Source organism: Notolepis coatsorum (assembly GCF_963971535.1).
Source record: "Notolepis coatsorum genome assembly, chromosome: 3".
Taxonomy (NCBI): Eukaryota; Metazoa; Chordata; class Actinopteri; order Aulopiformes; family Paralepididae; genus Notolepis; species Notolepis coatsorum.
The window spans coordinates 13717357-13733379 of record NC_140167.1 but is presented as its reverse complement, the minus strand read 5'-3'; the positions used below and the strand labels follow the sequence as shown (position 1 = coordinate 13733379).

Below are 16023 nucleotides of genomic sequence, written 5' to 3'. Positions count from 1 at the left end.
GTTATAGTAGTGTGGGGTATACGGTGGACGTCGTTGCAATGTATTGGGGCGGAACAGAGTATTTTAGGGTCATATTTAGTACATTGTCATGAGATACTCCGCTTGCTCTGGCTAACTGCTAACGTGCGCGGACTGATGACGACATCAACTCGACTCTCGAGACATTCGCAGCAGCAAAACAAGTCTATTAATAGCCCGTCCATCGGCGCCGGGCATAAGAAGTTAATTAAACTTGACAGACATTATATCGACGATAATTATCGATATCGAGTTATATGAAAATAATTTAATAATTTTATCCCTATCTGTACACATACATCTCATTAGCACTACACCCAGTAGTACTCATTTATATATTTCATACCCAGTTTAATCACCAGTTTGCACTCTGGTTGGATGCCAAACTTCTTTTGTGTTGTACTGTACTTGTGCTGTATGACGACAATACATTTGAATCTAATCTAATCTAATCTCACAGTTGAAATTACTTTTTTGATTTATGTTGGCTTGTTATGATAAGTCTGGTGTGAGCGTATGTCTGAACCAGTCGCGCGGCTCCAGGCTCTAGCGCTGTGTTCTTCCGACCGTATGGTCCCGTCCCGTCCCTCACACACACGTGTGTCCTCTGACCCGCCTTCTGATACCAGACGGAGTCGGGGGCGTAGAGCAGCTGTTCCGGGTGCAGGACCCCGGCCTGCGGGCACGCGTGGCCCTCCGGGTGCTGCAGCGATGGCCCCTGACCGCCTGCCTGGAGCTGCTGGAGTTCTGCCTGGACGACCCGGGCCTGGAGGCGGCGCTGAGGACGGACCTGGAGCTCCGGAAGAAAGAGCTGGACATCTACCGCTGGGTAAAGATCGAAGGGTTCTTCTTCGAATGGGCTTATTGTTGGTCAGAGAGGGGGTGTTGATTGAGGACACGACGGGTGCGTCGGTAAGGCAGCAAAGACGAACGCATCGTCGTGATAGTAGTAATAGTAGTAGTAGGAGGAGGAATGACTTTTTTTAAATTTTATTTAACCTTTATTTAAACCAGGCAGGTCAGTTTAGAACAAATTCTTATTTTCAATGACAACAGGTCCCCTCGAAAGGGGACAAAAAATAATCATAGAAAAGAGGCTGATGGTACATACAGTACATCACAGAGGTAAGGGAGATAATTAACACACACATCAAACAACCAACCAAATACAATTACAGAGCGGCATGAAGCAGAACAGTCAAATTACAGTTGAAAGGCTGGGTGACAGTTGCATGTGTGTGTAATGGATAATTGGATGGGCTCCAGGCTACGTCTGTGCGACTTGAGTGAAGGGATCCGGCTAATGTGAGAAACATTAGTTATTCAGATATTTTAGTGACGATAAAACGAAAATATTTTGCCGAGATTTGGTCTGGATTGTGACAAGAGTAGAAAAGTTTGGCAGAAACGGGACACTAAATGAAATACCGCTGTAAAACCACAAACTGCAATATGTGGCGACTTCTTAACGCAATATGGAGAATTCCATATCGCAACAGCCCTAGAGTTAATTATTATTGTTCACACTGTCTATTTTTCTCATCTTTTTTTATATTGAGAGTTAATTATATTGTTTACATTGTTTATTTTGTATTTTTATTATAATTGTATTGCCTATATTTATGTCTTTATTCTATTACCCTGCCCATACCTGTACCTCCTATTCTCCCCTCCCCCATGCTGTTATGACACCGGAATTTCCCCAAGGGGATCAGTAAAGGAATGTTTTATCTTTATCTTATTTCCTGTGTCGAGGGCTCTCTCTTGTACACATCCTGTCGTTGAGGTGTGTCGGGGGCGTGTCGTCACGTGTTATGTAATGGCTTTCGGCAGATGCTGGACTTGCAGCCGCCGTTGCCCTGGGCGACGTGGCAGGAGCTGAGGAGCCAATCCAAACGAAGCCCGGAGTCCATGCTGTCTCTGATGCTCGAGGCCGGGGTGAGTCGGGAGTCTCTGCCCCGCTGATGAAACAACCGGGGAAGTGACGGCTGTGATTGGAGGATCGAGGACAGAGGGGCGGGGCTTGAGATGGATCAGTTCCCTCACGGAACTTTAGAGCTACGGTCTTGAGTGCATAGTGGTAAAGACATTGAGTGCATAGTGGTAAAGACAGTGCCGGTTAGCCTAGGCATTGTCCAACTAACACCTCTCCCGAAGGCTAACCGGCACCGTCCGCTTCCATTCATTGTGCTAAGCTAGGCTAACGTGCAGCCAGATCGCTTTCTACTGAACGCACAGAGAGGAAACTGGTATCCATCTTCTTGTCTCTCTCTGGAGAAGACGATAAGCTAATTTCCCAAAATGTTGGCGTGTTCCTTTAAAGGGAAAATGAATGTGAATGTGAATGTGTCATGGGAGCCACACTGGGCCTGGTGAACATACCTGACATTGTGTTGGCAGGAGTTCGTCCTCTGTGCCCAGTGGGTGCAGCTGTACCCTGTGTCTGAGCAGCTGAGGCTACAACTGCAGACTGAACACCTGCTTCACCTGTTGGAGAAGGGACAGACTGAGGAGGCGTTCCAGGTCAGCCTTCTATTTTATTTATTTTATTTATTTATTTTATTTATTTTATTTATTTTATTTATTTTATTTATTTTATTTATTTTATTTATTTTATTTATTTTATTTATTTTATTTATTTTATTTATTTTATTTATTTTATTTTATTTATTTTATTTTATTTTATTTTATTTTATTTTATTTTATTTTATTTATTTTATTTTATTTTATTTTATTTAATCTAAAAAAGAACAAATTATACGCGGTCATAAAAAAGCATGACTGATATTAGCAGTTATTAATAAAATACTTGGCGTTTCCTGACTCTTGTTTTCCGTCTCCTCTCCTGTTGTCTTGTTCAGCTCCTCGAGGGCCTGTCAGACGGCCCGACGGGCCTGGAGGTGTGCGAGCGCGCTCTGGACCGCCGGCCTGGGTTGGGCGCCTGTCACTTCTTGGCCGACTACCTCACTCTGCACTTCCAGAACCAGGTGTCATCGACCCGGCGGCGCCACATCCACGCCCTCCACCTGGGCTCCAGGGTGGGTTGTTGTGGCTTAGTTGGTATTAACCAAATCAAGTGACGTTTTTTTGCAAATGATTGTCATATAACGGAACGTAGACCAATCTCAGTCACTCTTATTGTCTGGGACCAAATTCGGTCACGCCCCATTCTGCGCGACATCCAGGCTTTTTTTTACCGTCAGCGTTTGGGAATTTCATGTCGACAGGTAGATGAAGTGAAATTATACTTATTTTAGAATATATATATCAAATGTCATGAGTATTCATCTATATTTAGTCATCTAAAGACTATTAGATTATGAACCTTAAGAACTTCTACTCATGTACAATAGAGAGCATCTTGACCGGCAACATCACCTCCTGGTTTGGGAATAGCACTGCACAAGACCGAAGCAGACTACAAAGAGTGACACGTTCAGCCGAACGCACAATTGGAGGGGGGCTCCCCACCCTCCAGAACATTTACAACAAGCGTTGCAAGGGCAAGGCTAAGAGAATCATTAAAGACTCCAGTCACCCGAACAACTGCCTCTTTGAACTGCTGCGGTCAGGCAAGCGATACCGGAGTCTCAAGGCGAGTACAGAAAGACTCAGAAGAAGCTTCTATCCCCAGGCCATCAGGCTGCTAAACGAACAATTAGTGATGCACCGATGTGAAAATTGTGGCCGATACCGATAACCGATATTAATATTGCTGTTCTGGCCGATACCGATATTTACCGATGTCGATATCTCTGTATAGAAAACACTTTTTTATGATAATCAAATAAAGAGCTATTTTCCAAAACGCATAATTTTTTAAACTTTTGTAACTTATTTTCAGAAATGACTGATATTTTGAAACTATTTAAGGCCAAAACATGTAAAAAGAAGATTTTTTTTTTTTTTTTTTTTTAATATCGGCCCTATCTTGATATCGGACCGATACCGATGTGTAAAAAAACGGCCATATCGGCCGATATTATATCGGCGGCCGATATATCGTGCATCACTACGAACAATGAATGAACACTACACAACAACAACCACCAAACGCACATAGCACACACATCCACACGCACACACTCACTTAAACAAACACACTGTAGCACCCACTCCACACACTTTATAGCACACACCCACTTTAAACAAACACACTGTAGCACCCACTCCCCACACTTTATATTTATTGATGAAGGATTGCACTACAACTCGTACACCTTACTGTAAATTGTACCTAAATTGTACCTCATCCCATTTCTGCTTTGCACTAGATAGTACTGTACATTAGTACACTGCATAGTATTGTATATTATATGGTAACTCAGAACATTGTACATATGTCTATACCGAACACTGTGACCTCTTTTTCTTCTTCTAAATTACACGTATACTATGTTTGATACTATCTTGTCTAGCACAGTCTCTGGAGCGTAACAGTAAGAAGCATTTTGTATGAAAGTATTCTGTACTTCTGTATGACAACTATTAAAGAAACTTGAAACTTGAAACTTGAACCTATGTACCAGTAAAAAGTGGGAATCTCTAGAATGTGTTTTGGGCAACGGTGTTTACGGAAGTAGCCTCTCAAGTTGACGATACACAACACTTTCTGTTGTCAGTAGATGGCAGCATTGGTTTAAAATTAAAAGGTGAAAATGTTATGACTACAACATGAATACAATTCCCAAGACCTTTAGCACAGGTCACAGGTCACAGGTCACTGGTCATCACCAGATTAGGAAAACGCGATCTGAACAGCGTTAAACTATTAATGGGACCTGAGTACAGTGATCGAGAATGGTCACCCAATTATCTTAACAAAAGTGCATCATTAGCATTATGTTTGTTGTCTAAACGGGAACATAATGGTACAATTAAAGATTTGAATGTTATCCGCATATATAGGACAAATAAAACATCGTTAATTTGTAAGAAACCTCAATGAAAACGGTGCAGGGTAAGTTATATTCGCTATTGTTATGGAAATGTGATAGAATCCTATAAAAATGTGGACGCATTTGGTCACCGTGACGTTAAGTATGTAATAATGGTAAATGCTTACCATTTTTTTTTTACCATGCTTTTATCCAAAGCACTAATTTACGCCACACTTTCACTCACACATTCACACACACATTCACACACACATTCACACACACTTTAACTCACACATTCACACACTCATTCACTCACACATTCACACACACATTCACACACATTCACACACACTTTAACTCACACATTCACACACACATTCACACACACACACATTCACACACACATTCACACACACTTTCACTCACACATTCACACACACATTCACACACACTTTCACTCACACATTCACACACACATTCACACACACATTCACACACACTTTCACTCACACATTCACACACACTTTCACTCACACATTCACACACACATTCACACACACTTTCACTCACACATTCACACACACATTCACACACACATTCACACACACTTTCACTCACACATTCACACACACTTTTCACACACGCATTCACTCACACATTCACACACACTTTCACACACGCATTCACTCACACATTCACACACGCATTCACACACACTTTCACTCACACATTCACACACACTTTAACTCGCACTTTCACACACACATTCACACACACTTTCACTCACACATTCACACACACTTTCACTCACACATTCACACACATTCACACACACTTTCACTCACATTCACACACACATTCACACACACTTTAACTCACACATTCACACACACATTCACACACACATTCACACACACATTCACACACACTCACACACACTTTCACTCACACATTCACACACACATTCACACACACATTCACACACACATTCACACACACATTCACTTACACATTCACACACACATTCACACACACTTTCACTCACACATTCACACACACATTCACACACACATTCACACACACATTCACACACACATTCACACACACTTTCACACACACTTTCACTCACACATTGACACACACTTTCACTCACACATTCACTCACACATTCACACACGCATTCACTCACACATTCACACACGCATTCACACACGCATTCACTCACACATTCACACACGCATTCACACACCGACGGCGGAAGCGACCAAAGCGAAGTGGCAACCTGCTCATTGGGAGCAGTTAAGGATTACGTGCATTGCTCAAGGACACTTCCGAACCGGGAACCAGTGGTGTTCCTAGCTTATATGCTGCCCTGTGTGAACCCCCCCCCCCCCCCCCCATTTCAGGAAAGAAATTCTAATAATTCTAATAATAATTTGCCTCCTCATGCCGCCCTCAGCAAGATTCCGCCCCCTGGTCGGCTGCCCATGCCTAAATCCGCCACTGCCGGGAACATTCCGTTTACCAGACGACCGCTCTACCTCCTGAGCCACATAATCATGTCTATCAACATGAGTAATGTCTGTCAACATGGCATCGCTACGTGTAGTTTGTGATTCTTGGTGTCTGCAGCTGCCGTTTAGCTTCATGACTCATCATGTTACCCTGGACTGAGTGATCATGATGCATGTAGGGCCAAGAACAAAAGCCACTCAAGTCTTGCACTGTAGTCACGCCTTAACCTCTAACAGGCAGGTCGAAAAGTGGCAATTTTTATTCAAATAAATTTAACTTGAGGACTGCATACTTCTTTTGCAAAGCTTAGCTTTATACTTTATCCTTATAGCACATGCATGAGCCTGGTCTCTTTTGAAAGATAACATTCTGAAGTTACTAATGCAAAAAAGGGAAATCACTTTCAGTGCTAATGAAATAGAGTAACAGAGGTCTGAACTTGAGTTGAACTTGAACTTGTGTACTAAAATCTTTCTGTAGTGGTTGCAAGATTCCATATTCCAATATTCCAGCATAGAGATATAACCTGGGAAACACAGCGGTTCCATAGCCTGAAGTCTTATGTAGTACAGGTCCAAATTAGATAAAAATCCGTTCAGAAATGGATCTTTGAGAGACGTCCGAGTAAAACCGACGACAAAAAGAAAAGCTTTCCAAAATCCATTTCCTCATCCACCGCCGTGTGTTCTGAAGTCTGAAAAATGCAGCCCCGAGCCGCTAGACACTTGCAAAGTGCCGTGACTGGCGCGCAAGGGCAAAACGGCATGTCTACGTGCCAGGCACGCTATGAGGTTAAAGGTTGAGTAGGCAATTATTATAATTTTTTTTTAAATCCCGAAATCACTAGGTAATGCCCCCATGGGCTGAACAAGTCTTCTTTAAACAAGTCAAGAAGAAACATCACAATAAATCAAGAACAAAAAACACCATAAAATCCAAATATGCGACACATTCCCCAATGAAGATAAGGAAAAACTCACAAAAAACCTAGCAATAGGGAAAAAGCACCACAGGCGATGTGGAGGAGAGAAATCTCAGATGGGCTGTTCAAAGGGGGATCCCCCTACTTGGATGTCGATGATAATATAGTGTTGCTATGGATGATTGATGGGTGGAGAATAAAACGGGCGAATAGTTGGCATGTATGTACAGTATATACACATGTAATAGACACAACATAAAGTGGACTCAAGACCAAACTAATGATGAACTTAACGTGGAGCAAACTCTGTACCTCGATCTGTTTGGGGGGTTGATTCACTCCATGCCAGATCGGCTTGTCCTGCCGAATCACGTAGCAGTGACCCATCCCTGCTCTCCCGGCACGGTGGCACAGTGGTGAGCACTGCTGCCTCACAGCACGAAGGTCCTGGGTTTGAACCCCAGCAGGGGGCCTTTCTGTCTGGAGTCTGCATGTTCTCCCCGTGTTCGTGTGGGTTTCTGCTACTCTGGTTTCCTCCCACGCCATAAAGACATGCATGTCTGATGACTTGTCGTACAGAACTTGTAAGTCGCTTTGGATAAAAGCGTCAGCTAAATGACTAAATGTAAATGTTAGGCAGGAGGGACTACAGATGAAAACGAGCTCATTAGCTAAACTCTGGCACATTTACATTGATGTGGAAACTGAAGATGTGGATTAATGTGCACCGTCCCTGGGGGGGGCGAGAGTGGCTCAGGAGGTAGAGCAGTCGTCTGGTAATCCAGAGGCTCCCGGTTCGATTCCCGCTCCTCCCAGGCAGCTTGTCGAAGTGTCCTTGAGCGAGACACTTAACCCCTAATTGCTCCCTGTGAGCAGGTTGGCACCTTGCATGGTCTCCTCTGCCATCGGTGTGCGAGTGAACGGGTGAAATGTGAGGAACAAATTGTAAAGCGCGTTGGATAAAAGCTGCTATATAAATGCACCATTTACCATAAAAAAATAAATAAACAAACAAACATATCCCCCCCCTGCTGTGTGTCGTCGTCCCCCCCCCCCCCCCCCCCTAGGTGCTGCTCACTCTGCCCACGGCGTCCAGGCAGGACTACTTCCCCCTGCTGTCGGAGCCCCTGCTGATGCTGGAGCAGCTGCTGATGAACCTGAAGGTGGAGTGGGCGGACGTGGCCGTGCGGACCCTGCAGAGCCTGCTGCTGGCGGGCCAGGAGGCCGGCTTCGGCGTCGAGGACATCGACACGCTTCTGTCCAGTTACGCCTGCAAGGCCCTGGACTTCCCCTACACCCCCCGGGAGAAGTCTCGATCCGGTCAGTACCGTAGACACTAGTGGTGTGGGGGAAAATATCGATACGTAGTAGTATCGCGATACTTTGCGTGGCGATACTGTATCGATACAAGGACGCCAAGTATCGATATTTTATTATTTTTTTTTGTATTTTTTTTTGTATATTAAGGAAGTTGCATTGTTCATTTCAATACCTGTAATAGTACAGTAGTCCACACACCCGCACATGTGTGCATTCAGTTAAGTTGCAATATGACTGTAATACAAACAGTTCAGTTTGTCAGGTACATGCAACACAGATTACAGTGTTGACATCTGTCTGCTTGAGAAAATCCCATTTGCTGCAATAAAAATTATTGAAGTGAGATGAACAGACTGAAAACTTTATTTTATTAGATAAAACATGTTGACAAAGTTGAAAAAAGGTAATAAATCGCAATATATCGCAATATTAATATAGCAATACTCAGCATATCGCAATATATTTTTGCGATACTATCGTATCGTGACTTAAGTATCGTGATAATATCGTATCGCGAGGCCTCTGGTGATTCCCACCCCTATAGACACAGACCAAATCTAATCAAATCAAATTTATTTGTAAAGCCTGAAATCACAAGGTAAGGCCTCCCATCACAATAAATCAAGAATAAAAAAAACACCATAAAATCCAAATATGCGACACTCCCAGACATTCCCCAATGAAGATAAGGAAAAACTCACTAAAAACCTAGCAATAGGAAATGAGCACCACACAGGGGAGGAGAGAGACCTCAGATGGGCCACTCAAAGGGGGATCCCCCAACTTGGATGTCGGTGATAATATAGTGTTGCTATGGATGATCGATGGGTGGAGAATAAAACAGGAGAATAGTTGGTATGTATGTATATATACATGTAATAAAACACATATATGTACATGCAATAGCAACTAAGGTACATAAGAACATTTTAGAATTTTTTTTAATAAAATAGAGCTAAGAACAACAACAACAAAAGAAAAAGCATAGGGAAACGAGCGCTGGTATGAAAATAAGATAAAGGCTAGACACACACACTTGTGTCACCACATTGTAAGGGCTACTATGACTACTGACATCACCGCGTGTGGATGTAATTGGGTCTCTTGGATTAGCGTTTTGACCAAGACAAGTCCAAGTGAAATTAGGCCAAGACAGAAAAGTGGACTCGAGGCCGAGACCTTAGATATTAAACAGAGGCCTTGCGCTGAATGTTTGTGTCTTCGTCTTTCTTCCAACATGGCCGCCTCGAACCATAGGTTACCACTTTCAAAAGGAAAAGATTAATTTCTGTGCAGTGGTAGAGTAGATAAAACGTTAGAAAAGCATGATATTATTGTTCCACTGTTGTTACAACGTTAGAAAAGCATGATATATTATTGTTCCACTGTTGTTTACATGATCCAGTAATAAGACACCAATTTATATGTGTATAATATATACACATCAATTGTTGTTTTTGCACATATCCGCCATTGTCTCTTCCAACGTGGAGGGAAAATGGGCATTCCAGAGACATTCCACGAAAGGCCTCTATTGTGATTATCATCACTGCCGTGCCTCTGCACCCTCCAACTTTATGGCACCTTACTGTATGACACTTCTCTCTCCAATCAGTGAATTAAATTAGTTTTATTGAATTAAATCAGTTTTATTGAATTAGACTAGTTTTTATTTGAACGATTCGTTCTTTTGTATTGAATCAGTTTGCATGTTTATCACGAGGATCGGTATTTATTTTAGAATTTAGTTATTTTAGTATTTAATGGCTATAACCGAGACCCGAGTACTGTATTTCGTGCTCCCATGTCCCATAGAAAAATTACAATAAACATGACTTTGACTATTGTATGGTATGACCTCTGATCTCCTCCGTCTTCCAGACTCGATCATCAGCCTGCAGGATTCCTTCCTGAGTAGTTGTCCGGCTCAGGACAGCTGTCCCTCGTCCCCCAGCAGGGTGGAGTCCCCCACAGCCTCCACAGGTGAGCAGGGAGCGTTCACACCCCTCCGTTCAGTGGACGTTCACAGCTGCTTCCCACAGAACGCTAGGGACACAATAGTTCGCTTCTCCTGACCATTTGACCATTTTAATATTTAGATTTTGATTGATTTGGGAGGCACGTGGCACAGTGGTTAGCACTGCTGCCTCACAGTAAGAAGGTCCTGGGTTCGAACCCCAGCAGGGGGCCTTTCTGTGTGGAGTTTGCATGTTCTCCCTGTGTTCGCGTGGGTTTCCTCTGGGTACTCCAGTTTCCTCCCACACCTTAAAGACATGCATGGTAGGCAGGGACTACAGATGGAAACTAGCTCATTAGCTACAAATCTGGCACATTTACATTGATGTGGAAACTGAAGATGTTCATTAATGTGCACTGTCCCTGGGTAAAAAATAAATAAACAAACTTACACTTAACATTTAGATTTTGATTCATGATTTTATTTTCGTGTCATGCACACAAAGTGCCCGACCCTCATGGGTTTATAAGACATTACATCACACGTTACATTTCATTATCTAAATATGGATTACATGAATACAGATTACAGCTCGGTCTTAAACAAAGTATTGTGGCTTCTCTCCCAAGCTTGACGAGTAAAATCTGCTCCAAAAGAAGGTCCCTTCCTGAAGCACAACTCACGTTGTTCATATTCATCCTGCTCAAGAAAATCGACATAAACGGAGGACATTTTACTAAAAGTACTTCCCTTACGTCCTCGTAGACGGGGCGGTAAAACAAAAAGAGAACCTTGTTCTCAATATTCATGCTGTTTAGAGTGAAGGAAAACACATATACGTAGACAAAAAATTCGAACTGTTTACTTTTGACCAATATTACAAAACCTCATTATTTTAGTATCTTTAAAAAAAAATCTTTCTACATTTACAGTTGGGGCACAACATTAGTTTATTATCAAACATTAGTTTATTGTCCTTATATCAATGTCCTTATTGTCCAGTGGTGATGGTCTTCCTGTGTTCTGTAGTCAGTCCACATTTCCCATTTTTCAAACTCTCTCTTGCAATCTCAGTTAATGTGTGTGTTTTTCCATTACTAATATCTCTTCCACAGTGCTCACCCACCACTCCTCTGTCGGAGATTCCACTTTCTACCACAGTCTCGTAACAGCTTTTGTACTGGCAGATAACACCACTTTAATAAGATATTCCTCCTCTTTTCGTATTAGGTCTTGTGTCAAATTTTTCAAGTAAAGTATCTTACATGTTTTGGGTATCTCGTATCCTATTATTTTTTCTTAAACTCCGCCATATCTTATCCCAGTATCCTTTTATCTTTTCACAAGACCAGGATATGGGTGTATGGTCTACATCCATGTGACCACATGATCTCCAGCATGGCTGCCGGTTATATTTTAGTATGTTATCCGTGTAATTGTTCTACCGCTGTCATTGATTTCCCCCCTGGGGGGCTCCGGCAGGCAGCACGCCCATTCACACCCCGTCTGTTTCCCCCCTTTGGGGGCTCCGGCAGGCAGCACGCCCATACACACCCCGTCCTCCGGGAGCACGGAGAGGAGCTCACGAAGGCCCCGGTCGTCCTGCCAGTTCCAGCCTCCGGAGAACCCCCCCGGCCGCAAGGACTGGGTCCCCGACACGCAGCAGCACGTCTGCATGGTCTGCCTGCGGGAGAGGTTCACCATGGTGAGGCGCTACAGCAGGGCCAGGAAACCCGGGGCTTTAGTGTCCTTTCGTTCACATTGGGATTGCAGAGTGGGCCTTTAAAATAATACTAATAATGATAAATAAAAAAAAAAGGGTTTTCCAGGAAGTCCTGATGGCTCAGCAGACTACATCACGTACCGTGTCCTCGATCACATCACACAGGAGTTCAAATCAGCCTCACGGGCTGTGTCACATGATCACACAGGAGTTCAAATCAGCCTCACGGGCTGTGTCACATGATCACACAGGAGTTCAAATCAGCCTCACGGGCTGTGTCACATGATCACACAGGAGTTCAAATCAGCCTCACGGGCTGTGTCACATGATCACACAGGAGTTCAAATCAGCCTCACATCACATAAGATATCCCTTTATTGATCCCCTTGGGGGAAATTCAGGCGTCATAGCAACATGGGGGAGGGGAGGTACAGGTATGGGCAGGGTAATGGTAGAAAGACAAAAATATAGGCGATACAATTATAGTAAAGATACAAATAAGCAGTGTAAACAATATAATTAACTCTGAATATTAGCATATGAATAAGTAGGCAGTGATCAAAGGTGCAGATGAGGGTCTGTGTGCCCCATCAGTTATATTATACGTTACAATACATATGGTCAATAACACTTAGAATCTTAATATATACTATGAGTAAGTAAAGTATACAGTATTCACAGGTGCAGTATACATACAAGGTACCCTAACTGGGCACGATATACGTCATACGTAATACCTGTTCCCATTCACTATACTTGGTGATGAACCGGAAATCCCATTAAAAATAACATGTTGCTTAATTAAGTAAGTGACTCCTCTCCTCCTCTCCTCCTCCAGTTCAACAGGCGGCATCACTGCCGTAGATGTGGCCGCCTGGTCTGCCATGCCTGCTCTGAGAGGAAGATGGCTGTAGAGGGCTGTCCAGGCGAGGAAGTTAGAGTGTGTGACCAGTGTTACGCTTATTTTCACCTGGAGTAAGACACATTTATGATTTCATACCTCACTCGCTCACACACGTGTGTGTGTGTGTGTGTGTGTGTGTGTGTGTGTGTGTGTGTGTGTGTGTGTGTGTGTGTGTGTGTGTGTGTGTGTGTGTGTGTGTGTGTGTGTGTGTGTGTGTGTGTGTGTGTGTGTGTGTGTGTGTGTGTGTGTGTGTGTGTGTGTGTGTGTGTGTGTGTGTGTGTGTGTGTGTGTGTGTGTGTGTGTGTGTGTGTGTGTGTGTGTGTAGGAAGGGTTCGCACGTCACGGCTCATTAAAGGCCTAACAAAGGTATAATTGTCCAGTGTAAGAAGAAAACTAGCCTGCGCACTATATATATATATATATACTGTATATAAAAGCTGTTTAAATGCAAAAAAGCATTTATTTACAAAGTAACAAAGTGAAAATTAGGGCTGTTTACGATTATGGCAAAAATCGCAATCACTATTATTTTGGGCAACATTGAGGTCATGATTATTTAACATGATTATTCCCTGGTTTTGGAAAACATGCATCTATTGAACTAAATAGAATATTATTTTTTTTTTTAAATATAATTCAACTGAAAAACAAAAACATGACCTGACTCTCAAATGTGTGACTTGGCTTAAAAACATGACTTGGCTTAAAAACATGACTTGGCTTAAAACATGACATGGCTTAAAAATATGATGTGGCTTAAAAACATGACCTGGCTTAAAAACATGACCTGGCTTAAAAACATGACCTGGTTTAAAAACATGACCTGATTTAAAAACATGACCTGGCTTAAAAACATGACTTGGCTTAAAAACATGACCTGATTTAAAAACATGACTTGGCTTAAAAACATGACCTGATTTAAAAACATGACCTGGCTTAAAAACATGACCTGGCTTAAAAACATGACCTGGCTTAAAAACATGACCTGGCTTAAAAACATGACTTGGCTTAAAAACATGACTTGGCTTAAAAACATGACCTGGCTTAAAAACATGACCGGACTTAAAAACATGACCTGACTTAAAAACATGACCTGGCTTAAAAACATGACTTGGCTTAAAAACATGACCTGGCTTAAAAACATGACCTGACTTAAAAACATGACCTGACTTAAAAACATGACCTGGCTTAAAAACATGACGTGGCTTAAAAACCTTAAAAGTCCGTTCCAAGTAGAGGGAGCAGAGTACATGAAAGCCCTCTTCCCAAACTCAGTGCGAGTCCTGGGGATTGAGGCATAAAGATAATCCTGATATTGCAAGCTGTAAAATAGATTAGCAGAGATAGTGAGATATGTACAGAGGTGGGCGGCTGATTGGCGCAGTGGGCAAGGCACTCGCCACTAACGCAGGAGACGCTGGGTTCGAGCCCAGCTCTCGGCGTTGCTACCCGCTGGCCGGTCGTTCATACTAACACAATTGGCAAGTGTTAGAGGGTGGGAAAGCCGGTGGGTGGGGATTGGACGTTGTGGACAGCGACTCCTACAGGTCGGTTTGGTGACGCCGGTGCGGCGGAAGCAGGAAGTAGCGGGCGCAGCGTGAGCCTCCCACGCGTTACTCCTCGCCACTGAGAGTTCAAGCTGCTGCGGTGAAAAGATGCGACAGGCTGCCTCCTCGTGTACCGGAGGGGACACGTGATGCAAGGCTTCTGTCCTCACTACAGCCGACCAGTGGGAGGCATGGTCTAGCAACGTTCAAGACAGGGGAGGGAAGAATTGGATACTACGAAATTGGGATGGGAGAAAAATAGAAAATGGGGAGAAAAAGTGGATAAAAAAAATATATATATATGTACAGAGGTATAAAGGTACAGTAACTAAGGTTTGACTTGTCTTATTAAAAACATGACCTGGCTTAAAAACATGACCTGGTTTAAAAACATGATCTGACTAAAAAAAAAAAAATTTAAACCTTTATTTAACCAGGTAAAATGCTTGATATGAAGGATCTCTTTTATGAGCATTTATTTATTTCATTGCATACTTGTATGCCGTGACAAATAAAACTCTTGACTTGACTTGACTTGACTTGACTTGACTTGATCTCTTTTATGAGCAAGACCTAACCAAAATGGCAGCAATAAAAATAATAAACCAAGATACAACATACAGGACAAAACACAGACCGACAAAAGGATCAAAGAAAGAAATTGAGCAAGCACGACCATATCCTTAACATTATGTAACATGTAGCATCAGCATTATGTATCAGTGCATTTGAAAACTCCCAGTTCAGACGTTGCAAAGTCTGTGACATGAACTTTAAAATCAGGCAAGATAACAAGGGCCTGTAGCTTCAGAGTTTTTTGAAGTCCGTTCCAAGTAGAGGGAGCAGAGTACATGAAAGCCCTCTTCCCAAACTCAGTGTGAGTCCTGGGGATTGAGGCATAAAGATAATCCTGATATTGCAAGCTGTAAAATAGATTAGCAGAGATAGTGAGATATGTACAGAGGTATAAAGGTATAGTAACTAAGGTTTGACTTGTCTTAAAAACATGACCTGACTCAAAGGTGTGATTTGGCTTAAAAACGTGATCTGACTCAAAGCTTTGACTTGGCTTAAAAACATGATCTGGCTTAAAAACATGACCAGGCTTTAAAAAACAGTATCTGGTTCAGAAACATCACCTGGTTAAAAGTTGATTATCTTGTTTTCATAATCGTTGGAAGCCAAAAATCATAATTGAAAATAATATTTGATTCATTGCCCAGCCCTAGTGAAAATG

General features: G+C 42.6%; 1 protein-coding gene across 1 annotated transcript in view; it reads left to right on the top strand.

Moving 5' to 3' along the window:
• Positions 1 to 16023, top strand: part of zfyve26 (zinc finger, FYVE domain containing 26) — a gene marked incomplete at its 5' end in the record, with an annotated part of 92656 nt that overhangs the window by 39290 nt on the left and 37343 nt on the right. The window contains 8 exons of the mRNA XM_084310655.1: positions 648 to 847; positions 1852 to 1956; positions 2419 to 2541; positions 2880 to 3056; positions 8403 to 8655; positions 10537 to 10638; positions 12148 to 12317; positions 13174 to 13310. Coding sequence (XP_084166781.1) covers positions 648 to 847; positions 1852 to 1956; positions 2419 to 2541; positions 2880 to 3056; positions 8403 to 8655; positions 10537 to 10638; positions 12148 to 12317; positions 13174 to 13310 — 1267 coding nt within the window. The remainder of the gene's footprint in view (positions 1 to 647; positions 848 to 1851; positions 1957 to 2418; positions 2542 to 2879; positions 3057 to 8402; positions 8656 to 10536; positions 10639 to 12147; positions 12318 to 13173; positions 13311 to 16023) is intronic.